The sequence below is a fragment of the Gobius niger genome (genome assembly GCF_951799975.1).
Source record: "Gobius niger genome assembly, chromosome: 2".
NCBI classification, from domain to species: Eukaryota; Metazoa; Chordata; class Actinopteri; order Gobiiformes; family Gobiidae; genus Gobius; species Gobius niger.
This window is the reverse complement of record NC_136853.1, coordinates 31966771-31981532: the sequence shown is the minus strand read 5'-3', so window position 1 is coordinate 31981532 and position 14762 is coordinate 31966771. Positions and strand designations below refer to the sequence as shown.

Here is a 14762-nt window from a genome sequence, read left to right as displayed (position 1 = left end):
GCTGCGGTACATGAGGAAGCATCCCCTCTGACAAACACTTATAAAAATAAATAAAATAAATTGTTGGATTAATCATTTTTGAGTCTATATAGCCCACATCATCAAACTATGTATACATTTTATTATCTCATTGTATTGAAATTTGACAAACCAGGGCAGATACAAACACAGAAACAAACAGTAGAACCCTGCTATAATGATGAAAATGATAAGCCATGTGACGTCACACATGATTTCTACGCTGCAGAGAGACTGTATAGCCATGTATCAGGTGGAGCCAGCGCAATGTCGAGAATCTCTTACTATCTGTTGATCTGGAAAGCTGGCGAAATCGATCAAACTGTTATTAGTGTTTGTGTTGAGACTGTTAATGTGACCAGACCAGTTCCACGCTGACATACACATCAAAGAACACATTCATTTTTACACAAACCAAATGAATGTTTTGTATACAGAAACATGTTTGACAAGAGTAGGATAAAAGGCATATGGCCTTGACCCATGCGAATCATACACAGATTAAAAGCAGCAGGTGAATACCTCATAATACCTTTATGTAAGCGAGTCAAATTATGAAACTGTGATATGTGCACTCGACCTGGTCTCCACTGACCTCTGCCGGTGACAATTGTTATGTACATATCTGATGCAAGGCAGATTCGGAGAGGCCCCCTTGTGGCCAATTTGGGTATTACATCAACACATGGTCGACTGCAGTATATCAGCACTTGGCAGCTGATGATCAAGGAAGCCCCTCTTGCTGAGAAAAAGAAAATATAGAAAAGAAAAAGGAGCCTGCCCGCAGTTTGGGAACCACTGGTGATAACACAACACCACAGATGACAAGCCAGTCTAAATTCATGTTGTCTCAAGGTTTTATTATTTACATTTTTTTTTTCAGAATAGTATACAGGTATAGAAGATTTCTGCAAAAGTTAATATATCCATAATGATGCTTTCATAAAAAATAGGTTCTCCACTTACAGTCTCTGTGACTATCAATAGTACAATAGTCATGTTTATAGAGATATTTGTTAGGTCTACACAGCTATGGCACAACACAGTGATGCTGAGCTGCTGGGAGGCTGTCAATACACACTTCCAGATATATTTATTTATTTTAATGCTTTTAGAGTATACCAAGAACGATTTTGGCTGTATGGCAGCTCAGTAGGGGATAGAGTTCAGATGTGCAAATGCTGAGTGAATATACATATTGTCCTGCTTCACTTAGAAATAATAAAAAAGGAAGATAGCAGGTGCTACCTTTCGTCTGAAATGTTGCATTTGGTTAAGGACCTGTGAGATTTGTCTACATGTTGGCTCCGCATGACTGAAAGGAAAAGCCCTTTATGCCATGACGTGAGCAAAGCCTCGTGCTTCAAAGTCAATGCGCCGTTTCCTTAAGCTCCTCAATGCATTTTCAGGAGCTCCACCTTTATGGTAATGTTGAAATGATATAGGAAACATTTGCTCTGTCCGTGTTTTTGTCCAAAGTCAACCGTCTGAGTGATCACATGTTACTTTTATTACATACAAATGGACAAGAAAAGCAAGGCAGAAGTAACTTAAATGTGTGCAGAACTGTATTAAACCAAACCATTAAAACCATACCAAAGATCGGACAAATAGCTTTACCTATTTACTTGTTTATTAAAATTAAAAGAAGATGCTTTAAATTTACTGTGTTCATTTGGTTTCGGTGCAAAATCAGCTTTGAGCTCACATGATAACATAGTTCATTCTTAATAAAATGTGTTAGTGTGAGAAGCCTATAATAAAACTAGAATGGTCTGAAATGAACCACTTTCTACTCTGTAAATTCAGTCATATACCAGCAAAATGCATTACATTTGATTCTTATAATTAAAAGTACAAAATATTTCTTTTTCTTTTTTTTTCTTTTTTTTTTTACCATCGGTGTAGTTAGTCATAGCAGCCTGTTTACATCCCTCTGAAATGTTGCAGGATTTTAAAACACATCCGTCTAAGGCACTCTGCCCAAAACTATCACCACTGATTGCTTTGACACTTATAAGAAATGGGTAACAATGGACTGAGGTGACAGTGCCACTGAAATACACATAATTCAAGCACCACAACACAGTCTGCAACCGTTCAAATCCAGCAAACCTTTACGGCATCATAACGAGCTCGTTTTTTTTTTTTTTTTTCGTGTAAAGCCCATTGTCATTTTTTTTTTGTATTTGTTCATTTAAAGGTCATCTTATTTACAAATGCCACATGTTCATATTATATATATATCTATCTCTATAATGGTCTGACGCTCCAGACAGATTCAGGCCCACACAGTCAGTTAAGGCAAAGCTCTGTTGATAATTAGATTCTTTTTCCATTGCAAACTAACATTTCTGTGTTTTTCTTCATAAAATAGACTCGCACTATGTAGATAAAAAAAAGATCCAAGAGCGACCGACGCGCCTGCCACTCGAGTTTAAAAAGTTGCTTTAAAAGTTTTGCATCTCGCTAACATCGCCGCGCAGCACACATTCTTCTTATCCCATTTGTGAAAACGTGGATGGTTTTCCAGTTTTTAAGGTGGTTGGTGTAAAAATCTCGAAAATAAATTAGTCATAAATAAAAAAAAACAAGTTCACTTCACTTCCCCCTCAGTTTGTCTTGGCGTGGCCCTCGATAAAGTTTAAATTAGGTAGTTTCTTCTCCTCCAGTGCTCTGGTCCACGACGTAGCGGCGTCATCTGCTCAGCGTGGACGTGCCTGACCGCAGTGTGCTGGGCAGCTTGTCTGATCCAGGGATCCTCCAGGGTCCAGGGGATACCGTGGACTTTCTACCCGAGGCGCTGCTCTTTGTCGGTAGGGTGGGACGGCTTTCTCCCGGGGCCCTTTCCAACTCCCTAGACCTGGACTTAATGTGGTCCGGGTCAATCCCACCGCTGTAGTGCTCCATGTTGATATTACCATTGGCGTGTGGCAGCTTGGTCCCGCTCGGAGACTGCGCAGACTCTTTTTTGTCCTGAGCGCCCCTCTCTTTCGATCTGCCTCTGTTTATTTTTGTCATTTTGGGCCGCTCTCTGCACCCGTCGTCCGCCCCTTTGAGGGTGGACCTGCCACCGTCTTTCTTGGCCCGGCTGCTCCCTCCTCCTCGTCTGCCTTGGCTGCCGACGGCTTCAGGATTCAGCGTCTGAGTGGTCTGAGGGCTCTTGGATCGCTCTGGCCTGCTGCTGGTGTCCAGAGGTGACAGGTATGGCGGCTCCGTGGCAGGGACCAGATGAGATGGAGGCGATGGCATGGAGAGGCTGTCGATGGGCGGGACTATTTCAGACAGGCTTGGGGAGGCTGAAGGGCGAACATCCCATGAGCCGGCATTGTCTGGAATAAACACACAGGATCATTAAGGCAAAGGCAGACGAATGTCCAGAGGTGGGTATTCATGAATTACATTTACTACTACTTCTGATACTTACAACACATCAAAGTTTTCATTCTATAAGAATATCAGAATATCATTGTACATTAAAGGGATATTTCAAGATTTTTGACATAGGGCCTCATTTCCTAGTTATCCAGAGTATTGTTGATTTCTGGATAGTTTTTATTTTATTCATGCAGTCCTTATATTTGAGGAGTTTAGTGGTGCTAGGCTAGTGCATGTCTATGGTAACTAGTAGCCTGCATTAAAAACAGTCTGACCCACTCCACAGAGCACCTGAGGCAAATCATTTACAACACCAGACTACCGATATAAATGTCTGTGTCGATAGAGTAATTTTAAAAATATAACTGACCTTGCATCACATGAATTACCGCATTTTGTGGTACTATTTTTAGCAGATCACTCCGCTGCTGCGTAGCTTACAACCACAAAGCTAATGCTGCTCAAATATAAGTTATTTTGAAAGCAAAATTCTATTGACACAGACATTTATATCAGTAGTCTGGTGTTGTAAGTGATTTGCCTCAGGCGCACTGTGCTTGGGTCAGACTGTTTTTAATGCAGGCTAACTGTTACCATAGAAATGCGCAAGCCTAGCACTGAGCACTAGCCTAGCGCCACTAAACTCAACCATCGTCTGGGTGAATACTCGATTCTGATTGGCTGGAGGGTGTCCGTTAAGTAAGGGATAATGCATGACTCAGAAATAACTGGACGATGCGGAGGCGTTTACCGTCCGACGCGAAGCGGAGGTATGCGTTATCAATTTTTAACGGACACCCTCCAGCAAATCAGAATCGAGTATTCACCCAGACCATGGCACTTTATTGCGGAAGTTTGCGAGGGCACCACCATGAATTGTGCCCGGAACTGGAGAAGTCCAGATAAAATCAGTTGCTACATCAAAACAAAGCCGTTTTTAGGCCGCGCAGACAAACAGTGCTGACATGTTGGTGCAAATGAACATTGGACATTTTACACAAATCAATCGACTAAACATCAGATTTGAGCGGCAAACATTTTCCCTCGTTCTCCGTTTAATGAACGGGCTTCGCGCTCGACTGGAAGTGTCAGGACAACGGAAGTGCAGAGACAAGGCAAAAAGAGGCAAAAGTGGGCGGGGCGGAATAAGGTGAATAAAAAGTGATAATGTACACGTTCTATATCACTCCACTGTAGCTGTTTCCATAGTAACGATAAACTTGAGCTGGAACTAGTTCCAGGTAAAACTGATTAAAAAGTGAAATAACTCCTGCCCAGGACTTAAAAAAAATAAGCAAACCGGCCCCAATGAACAGTTTCAGTTGGCGGGACTATGGTATAAGCGGGATAATGCACTCTGAGGTGTCCACTCTGAGTAACTAGACTCTGCGGAAGCGCCTCCGCATCGTCCAGTTATTTCTGATAATGGACACCTCATCGTGCATTATCCCTTACATATATCTCCGGAAATCAACATCACTCTGGATAACTAGGAAATGATATGTCAAAAATCCTGAAATATCCCTTTAACTACTTGATGCTCATAATGTTACTATTTTATATTAGACTTTGATGATAACATTTTATCTTTCTTAGTAAAAACAGCAATCGTGTGCAATTTGACTACTTTACCCACCTCTGCTCACAAAAGCATGCACACATGCCACTGCAAAATGAAATACAAGATACAAGCGATTACTGTAGCCATCAGTCTCATTCCACAACCTAAAAGCATTCGCAAGAGCAGCACTACAGCCCACTTCCACTGCGTCACAGAGCAGCACCACTTTCAGACAGCACCAATTGACCCTCCCATAGCTCTCCTTAAAGCCCCAAACAATCTAAAAGCTTTGGCGGAAAATCGAAAACAGGTTTAATGAAATGGATGATGTGCCCAATAGGGTGATGCCTTTGCAGGAATGAAAAACTAAAGGGCCAAGAGGCAGTTTCCCATATGCCCGGAGAGGTCTCTATCCGGGGCAGTCACTTCACTGGACGATCGTCCAAAATTCCGTGTTCTCATGGACTGTTGGCCTCGGTTTCTGCCTCAGTGAGTGCCGCTCCCTGGGCCATCAGTCATTTTCATTGGGCCATAGGCAGGGGGCACAGTCGGGACTCCCTTGCTCTAGCGCTGCAGTGCAATATAAATACGGCTGATTAGAGCTCCTTTTGCTTTGAAGTTACTATGGTATTGTTAAGGTTAAACTATATTGTCCCATAGGGAAATTTGTCTTGAAATATGTCTGTATTGTGAACATTGTATGGCATCAAGGAGGATCACATTATCAAGAAGGATTACCCCTCCCCACAAAGACAAAAAGCTTAAAGGAATAGGCCACCGTTTTTACAGACCAAGATATGTTCTTACCTGAGCTTAGACAAGTTCTTTTATACCTGTCTGGTCTTCACGTGTGCCCTCAGTCACGTAAACACAGCACAGACGGCGTTAGCATTTAGCCTCTCCTCCTCTCCTCTATAGCTCTAAACGAGATAAAGATAGGAGCTCGTCCACGTTTTTCCCTATCTAAACATGGTTACGTGAAGTGTTACACAATATTAAACAATGTGGATTTTCTAAGGGGATTAAAGGGGAACTATATTGTAAGGTGTAATAATACTAGGAGTACTTCACAGTAAAGTGAAGATATTACTGCGCGGATGTCAAAGTACTTCTGGTATTATTACGCCTTACAATATAGTTCCCCTTTTTATCCGTTTAGAAAATCCACATTGTTTAATTTTGTGTAATTATACTTTATCATGTAACACTTAACCATATTTAAATAGAGAAAACATGGAAGAGCTTGGTAGCTTCTGTCTTCACCTTGTTTGGAGCTATAGAGGGGAGGAGGAGAGGCTAAATGCTAACGCCGTCTGAACTGCGTTTATGTGACTGAGGGCACGCGTGAAGACCAGACAGGCACAAATGAACTCGTCTAAGCAAAGGTAAGAACATATCTCAGTATGTAAAAACAGTGGCCTATTCCTTTAATTTATCTAAATTAATGGATAAACACAGTTTGGCAAATGTTCAATAACATTCTGTTAAATTCATAACTCAACAGAATGATGCACAAAAAGCATCTAAGTAAAGAGTGGACACAGAGTTGTTTTGCCAAGACAGTAATCAAATCTGACTCAGTCTTTGGGGAGCTGAAGTGTGAAGAGTTACTGGGAGCTACAAGTTGAAGTTTAGACATACTTTTCTTTGTTCATAACTTAAACCTGCCTAATGCCATTTTCTGGGGGCCTATCTGCAATGAATCTTAATAAAGATCCATAATAAATGCTTAAGTTTGGCCTGGCCACACTGAAACGCCTTGAGCATATGAATCAGAACTATATATAACCGCTCTAAAGTAAGGATGACAAAGCTGTTCGCATAAAGTGATTAAATCCTTGGCTAGAAGGTGGCTGGCACAAGACAGCAACCTGCGGAAACAAAATCACACACCATTTCTACTTTCTAATTTACTGCTGTACTTTGGCCTTCAGCTCGATCTACTATCTGTGATTAGGTCATGAAAGTAGCACCAGGGTGTAAAGATGCTTTGCTGTTCGGGGTTTCTTTTATATTTGACTGGCCGCTCATGCCAGTTCTTGGACTGAGTGCTGCATTGATACCGCTGTGTTTTATGCTGCATTACATCACACCATGCAACACCACAGCAAAAAAACAAAAAACAAAACAAAAACGGAGGTAATGAACATCTGACGGTCACAAACCATGTCTTTAGGGTGGCCCATTAGGAGGAAATAGGGAGAGCCATGCTTGTCACTTTTCATGCACATGGAGAGACTGGAAGATACCATTCCTATAGAAGGGGAAGTAACAACCTAGAGCAATCAATTAGTGACAGATCACTGTAATGAGCAGAAGATAGTGTTAATCAGATAGAGAAGAAGACACAATATTAGTTCATTCATAGGGAATCGATTGTATACATAAAGATTTAAATAACTATAGAATTAATTAAAGATACATGCATTCACTACTACACTACTAAGTTAAATGATATTAGGTTTGAAAGAGGAACATTTGGATTACACCGGTAGGCAAGCGTTAATATTGTAAAGCGGAAATTTTGATTTGCGATTAGTGGCATCTTACCGTACTCTGGGACCTGCCCTGTTCCCCGTTTGAGCAGGAGACGAACTCTCCTCCCCCCAGACTTGATCAGCTCGATCGCCCGCGCGTGCGTCATGTCTCGAGTGGTCTCGCCATTGATCTCTATGATTTGATCTCCAACCTGAGAATGTTTAAGGACATAAAAAAAAGGAAAATAATGATACAACTTGTGATTGAACCAGCGACAGTACACAATAAAAAAAACAGCCCGATACACACACAAAAAAGAGATGAATTTTAACGTTTGAAGCAGAAGTTACATAAAACGTCACTTACTCCTCAACTTCAAATACCAAAAGTTCAAAGCGTCCGAGAAAAGGCTACACTTGCCATGGAAAGTTTTGCCAGGAGAAATGAAAATGACCTTTATAGTCAATGAGAGTACTTTCTAAAGATCAATACAGGAACATTTATCTTTTATTTATTGGTTTATTTGGTTGGAACAGTGCATGTTCATGTTCATGAACATACAAAAGGCCACCGTTTTTCCATACTGAGATATGTTCTTACCTGAGGTTAGACAAGTTGATGCGTACCTGTCTGGTCTTTGTGCGTTCAGTTACGCAAAAAGACCAAAGTTGCAAGTATTTAGCCTCTCCTCCTCTCCTCTTTGGGGCAAAACGGGGGTGAAGTTAAAAGCGATCAAGCTCTTCCACGTTTTCACAAATAAAATATGGTTAGGTGAGTACCTACACGATCCAAGTATAGTTACACAAAGTTAAACATGTCGATTTTGTAAGCGGATCAAACGGGGTACTATATTATAAGCGTAATAACACCTTAGGAGCACTTCGACGTCCGCGTCAGCTTAGAAAATCGACATGTTTAATTTTGTGTGACTATACTTGGATCGTGTAACTACTCATGTAACCGTATTTACATTGGGGAAATGTGGAAGAGCTTGGTCTAATTTCACCCCCGTTTGGTCCAATAGAGGAGAGGAGAGGCTAAACGCTTTATAAAAGGCTTTACATTTTTTTTTTTTTAATGGTGTTACTCAACTAAACTAAACCCATGTTGACATTATTTATTTAAAATATCTTTCCCTCCTTATTTTGTGAGTACATTTTGTTTCATTGATGACCTAATGTAACTACTGTACATGCATTTCCTTGTCACTTGGTGTTGCTTAAATAAAGAAAATCCTAACAGTAGAGCACGATAATGGCACCTCCCCACCACTATTTTATATATACATATATGTATATACATGCAAAAAACACCACTCATTTCTAATTAGATATTTGACTGTGACCACTACAGGACATTAGTGAGGGTCATACGCCAGTCATTGCCACTGGGGGCCAGCCATTAATGGGAAGATTTCACAGGGAACAGAACAAAGCGTGCTGACCAATTACGCTAACAAATGGACAGGGCCTGTGGTAATGGCGGGGGTAATCTGAACATCGGGAGGAGACTCCGGTGGAGAGAGGAAGAGACAGGGAGCCATTTGGTGTCATTACTGTGGTCTGAGGAGAGGTGCAAAGGCAGGACAGGCCGCTCATTAGTCCTCACCTCCGAATGGCAGAGGAGAACCAACTCCATCTCATCTCAAATAAAGTGGGAACAAAGCTGAAGCGCTGACACACGCTGAGGGATCCGGCGGACCAAGCTTTAGATGCTCAATTTCTTTTTATTAAGCCTTAAAGCTTGGAGAGGTAATTAAACGCACACAGTGATTGTCTGTGATTAACTTGTACAATTGACTTAAAAGGCTTTATGTAAGTGATAGAGCTTGTTATAGCTTACATGGCATTCATTTGGATCTCTGACCACAGCCATTTCCTATATTACCAGGAATCTTTCAACCAATTCGAAAATGATCAAAGATCAGTTTCAGACAAGCGCTCAGCAGACTGACCCTCATTCATAAATCAGGCCTGGTTGAAATACAGCATTAGATACAGTAGTTGCCTGCACTAAGGACCGGGTTTGTGCAGAGCTCGTTTGCAGAAAAAGATTAAGACATAGTTGCTCCTTTGATCCGGAATAGCAAGGAAGAGGAGGGGAAAGACTTTGGTTTGTTTATTAATGCTGAAACAGACACTGATTCTTTAAGAAGCCCAAATATTTCAGTTTTGTCAATTGATATACTGTAACTATTGCACTAAAATATTAGGTCTGGATATTACAACACTGCTATGAAAAATCTCTTAACCCCCACCTGAACTGAGCACATTTTGTCCAGCTTGTCTCTATCCAAATGTACAAGCTTCGTGAAAAAAGCATCAAAATAGCCACACAAAACGAGAAAAAAAAGTATGGCAACAACACGAGGAAAAGGATCCATTAACATCTGTTTTGTAAAGTCGAACTGGACAAAATGCGGGGGGAAGAGGTTAAATACGCTCTTCTGTTCTGCCTACACTTTCCCTGTGTGGACATCCGTCACATCCCCTGACAGTCTGTATGTGGACTGTAAGGGAGAAAGAGAGGGATTTCCTGCTCCTCTCTGCCACGTGGCACAGGGGCCCACTGGACTTTATCATCTCCATCACCCGGAGGAAAACTAATTCCTCCCCCAAGGGCCGTTTTGCACACATTATCTCTGACAGGTTCATTACAGCAGCGCAATGAAGAGCAGACTCAGACGATCGCGCTTAAGGACATGCAAATAAAGAAGAAGGGTTGCCGGATAAATCTAAATTGCCAATGAACAACCTTCTAAAATACTCTTGGCAGCTGAGAGGCTGGGCAGTGCATGCTTAAATACTCCCGCCTTTACGAGACAAGCATCAAAGGGTACTTTTGAGAAGCTGCACAACAATAATACTACTTTAATATTAGTGGTGGGACTCGATTAAAATTCTCAGTTGAGTTATGGCCTTAGTAATTCATTTATCGCAATTAATCGCATTTAAGCATCATTTATTTAAGAGTTGTATTTATATTTTAGATGCTTCTTTGTGGTTTCCTACATTCTTCCTACAAGTGAAGATGTGAGGCCTGTGTGATCATTTCAAACACTTCAAAGACAATAGCAGTTTGATTCGTCCCTAAGCAACGTCTTGCAGGAAAAAGGAAACTGAAAAATTGGCTGTGACGCTAAAGTAAAGTGTTCCGGATTATAAGTCGCACTTTTTTTCATAGTTTGGCTTTGGCTGGGGTGCGACTTATATATCAAAATATGTAATTTCACATGTTATTTTCACACTGACAGCCGATAGAGGGTGCTCTTGGCTTGTGTACCTGTATCTGCTGCTCTTGTATCACTGAAGATTTAAAAAACGGTAATCGAGCAGCAGAGTGATGGAAAAGCGGAGGTTAGTCTTACTGCAATGAAGAAAAGAAATAAAGGTAATCGCAACCTAAAAGCTAGAGGAACGAGTTTGCAAATGAGAGCTTGAACAACGTGAGAGGCTCGTAAACGGTGCAGTTACACCTCCAGACACAGGCTGTTGCGAATGGTGCAACTTATACTCCGGAGCGACTTATAGTCCGGAAATACGGCAACATTTTTAATCGCATTAAACCATATGTAATTAATTAGTTGGAATGAATAAAAAAAGTCCGGCCCTATTTAATCTAATTTACTTTAATGACTGAAAAATGTATATATATATGTACAATGTATCGCATCGCATCGCATCGCATCGCTCTATCTATCTATCTATCTATCTATCTATCTATCTATTTATCTATCTATCTACAAAACCAATTTCAACTGGATTTATTTAGTGAAATGCAGCAACACCTTTGATAACATCAGACAATCAGTGAGGTCTGTAATCCATGAAAATAGAAAGCAGCTTAAGGTCTTAAAGGGTCAGTACAGTGTGCTAGAATCACACCTACCCTCATCCTGCCGTTGCGGATGGCAGGCCCGTCCTCTGCCAACCGCAGCACAAACAGGTCCATCTTATACTCCCGTCCCCCACGGATACTGAAGCCAAAACCTTTGACACTTTTCTCAAGTTCCACTGTGAAGAAGTCAAAGTCCTGTGTGAGCTGAAACAGGCAAAAAGGGGATAAGTGAGACAAATACAATTACACATAGTACCGTGTCAATGACAAACAAACACAAAAACTAACACAAAAGAAAAACAACAGTAGCCTATGGCCTGTAGCTCAGAAGGTAATCACAAACACAAAATTAATAATGCTACATCCCCACATTTGTCTTCAGTGTGTTTTCCTACATTGCAGCTGGACATCAGTATTTAATCAAGTCCTGATAAACACAAGTAACCAGAAACATCAGAAACATATCTGTGTTTGATGTTTAGCTCATGGAGCGACACTGCTTTACTGGCACAATACCCAGAAGGTTCAGCATTTATTGGAAGCCTGCAGAAGAAGCTTGTTATTCAGCTTTCTCTTTCTTTTTCACACGTGAGCCTGAATGCCGTGTGATCTCACCTGAACTGGAGGCGTGCGGTAGTCTGGGATGGCGTACTGCCGGTAGTCGAGCAGCGGAGGGTGCCTGTACTCAAGAGTGGGGGGCTGTCTGTAGTCGGCCACTGGGGGGTGCCGATAGTCCACGGGGGGCTGGCGGTAGTCTGTGAACGGGGGCTGGCGGATGTCGGGTTTGACATCCTGCCTCGCCTTCACCTCAGATCTGTAACTGAAACGCCAACAGAGACTTTAATGCTTCCTGATAAAACATGCAGCTTTTGCTGTCAAAATGTCCCCTTCATCTTGGCGGCTTCAGAATAACATGACCCAGAAAAATGACAAATTTAAAAGACGTGATAAATTAATGATAAAAAAAGAAGGATATGAGACCCATGTAGAAGAAGATAAGAAAATAACAAAGAAAAATCAACCACCACACTTTGCCAAACTTAGTATTTGCGTTTTGTCTCATTCTTATTCAGTATGTCTCCGCTTGTCCCCACTTGCTGATGTCATGAAGTGACTACCTACCGGCTTCACTTCTCTCCTTAAAGCCACACGAAACATTTGACCCAATAAATACAATTAAATAACAGATTGTTTAATTGTTGAAAAACATCTAAACAATTATTATACAGACATGTGTGTTTGCTGTTAGTGGCTCATCTCTCCTAAGACCTGACTGTAACTTTCCTGGGACGTCTCCAGCTCGTCGCCATGGAGACGTTGACTAAAGGCAGCTAAATATGATTGAAATAGGTTAAGTCCTCATCTAAATCCATTGTTAGATTACCCACTGCCTAATAGCATTTTCTATGTTGAGGAGGTGAATAGGAGCATGTTTTGTATTGACGGCAGAAGAATCCAAAATGTTACACAGATAATTTGAACAAAATGTAAAACATCAATACTGTGGTGCCGAAAATATATATTTAGAAACATCGATAATGCATAATAATAATGCAGGACCTCTATGAAAATGTGCTGTGCACATCTAAAAAATAATGTTAAAAGTATTTACGGTGACAGTTTCAGCATTGACGTAAACATGAGAATTTTTTTTTTTTAAAGTTTTCTATCATATGATGTTATCATAATTCATTTATTCTGGTAAATTTGGTTTCTGTGGGTGCTGCTTTAAGAGGGGACGTCGTTGCTGCAATGTGCGAGAAAAAAAGTCTTTCCAATATTATATTTCGATAAACATTGAATTAGTGCAACAATCAGAGTGGAAAAGCAGGAATCTTGCTTGCAGAGTCTCCCCTTTAAATGACATCACTCCAGAATAAAATGTCACCTTTTGGGATTTTTATTAATAAGGTTTAATTAAGCCACGCTACACAGCAAGTGAGGAACAAACAATACCACACACGAGCTTAAGTGTAAATGTGTAGTGTTTTGTCCCACAGTGCGGTACCAGAATAGCCTATAAAACGCTCCACTGCATCAGAAAATTGAGACAGCTGAAAGTCTACCAACAGCACTTTAGGAGAAATAAGCTGCCGTTATGAGGCCACTCTTAAACCCGTAATGCCTTGTACCTACCTGCCCTCGTGGGTGTAGCTCTGCGGTGGTGGGGCAGGTCTCACGGGGCTTTGATGGGGCAGGGGAGTGGACTGGACAATGCTCTCTGTCCCTGAGAGGGGAGGTTGAGCGGTGGTGGGGGCGGTAGCGTTGTGTTGGGTGTTGGGGCTGTGTTGCTGGGCCAGTGGACTCTCCTTCTCCGAACTGGGAGCAGAGGGGGGGTTGCTGATCTCTGTGAGCCAGACAGAAGGACAGAGCATGAGCAAATTGAATCACAAATGCGTTTAACCTTTATTAAGGAGGTCGGGTTTGGGTTTTATTTAGCAAATTGAGACTTTTAAAAGACCCACTCAAGGTTACTTCAAGGCTGCATTATTGATGGATACACAGTGGATGTATTCATACCTCTCCATTTATTCCTACGTTGTTATGTTGAAGCTTGATACTGAGATTTCCAGATATAATTTGAAAGCACACATTTGCTTGGGGAAAATAATGTGTAACAAAAGATAAAGAAAGTGATTTTGACATATGGTATAAATGATGAGAAAACTGATCAAACACTTTATTAAACTTCAATGATGTGTCTATTTGGGTTTCGTGAATATCTTCGGTAAACTGAGGTTAAGATAAAGTGATGCTCTTATTGCAGGCAAAACAAATAGACACTGCCACATTATTCTTGATCAAAAGCAAAGTGGATATTAATTAAATTTGTCATTGTGCACCTTTTAATGTCTAACTCATTACTACACATTTAATTAGGGCATCCAGTTGCTCAAATTAAACATTATTTTGATGAAAATTAGTTGCTAATTTAATTGAGCAGTAGAGGTTATAGCACAATGATGTAGTGTTTGTGCTGTTTCAAAGCCTAAATAAATGGAGCAGTCAAGGTTAAAGGCATTAAGAGCACATTCAATTAAATACATTTAGCACAGTTTCCTGCAATAGTAAATGTTGAGAAAACACATATGACACATGAGACACATTTTTTGCTAAAACATAGTTAACACAATTATATTCAAGATTTTGCAAACAAAATAATGTACCCAGCGTTCTTTAGTTTGTCAATTTTTGTGACGTTTAAAGCTTCACTTCCTTATTGGACACTGACAAGAAGTGACATAGATAGAGGACAACAATTTTAAACTGCTGCCGTGCCGACCATGTCAAGTCAATAGACACAGACGGCATCTCGTCATAGAAGGGGCGTGGCTTCGCCGAGGGGGGAAAACAGAATCTTTTGGGAAACACCATTTTTCACTCTTTTAAGCCATTTTCTGGTGGAATATAAACTTATTCATCACACATGAATAAAGTTAAGCCTAAATTGGGTCCATATGGATATTTTTTTCACAGCAGATTGTTCAAT

The 14762-nt window shown here is 40.9% G+C and overlaps 1 protein-coding gene across 5 annotated transcripts in view; it reads right to left on the bottom strand.

Annotated features, from left to right (window-relative positions):
* Positions 1 to 864: 864 nt before the first annotated feature.
* The window catches only part of magi2a (membrane associated guanylate kinase, WW and PDZ domain containing 2a), a 211194-nt gene continuing 197296 nt past the window's right edge, over positions 865 to 14762 (bottom strand). For 3 of the 5 annotated variants that reach the window (XM_079582154.1, XM_079582155.1, XM_079582157.1), the window contains 5 exons: positions 13409 to 13619; positions 11888 to 12092; positions 11324 to 11476; positions 7508 to 7646; positions 865 to 3350 (listed from right to left, as the gene is read on the bottom strand). In XM_079582154.1, the coding sequence (XP_079438280.1) occupies positions 2716 to 3350; positions 7508 to 7646; positions 11324 to 11476; positions 11888 to 12092; positions 13409 to 13619 (1343 nt within the window). In that variant the 3' untranslated portion in view covers positions 865 to 2715. Of the gene's footprint in view, positions 3351 to 7122; positions 7234 to 7507; positions 7647 to 11323; positions 11477 to 11887; positions 12093 to 13408; positions 13620 to 14762 lie in introns of all 5 variants that reach the window. The other 2 variants (XM_079582156.1, XM_079582158.1) reach the window with 2 other exon arrangements.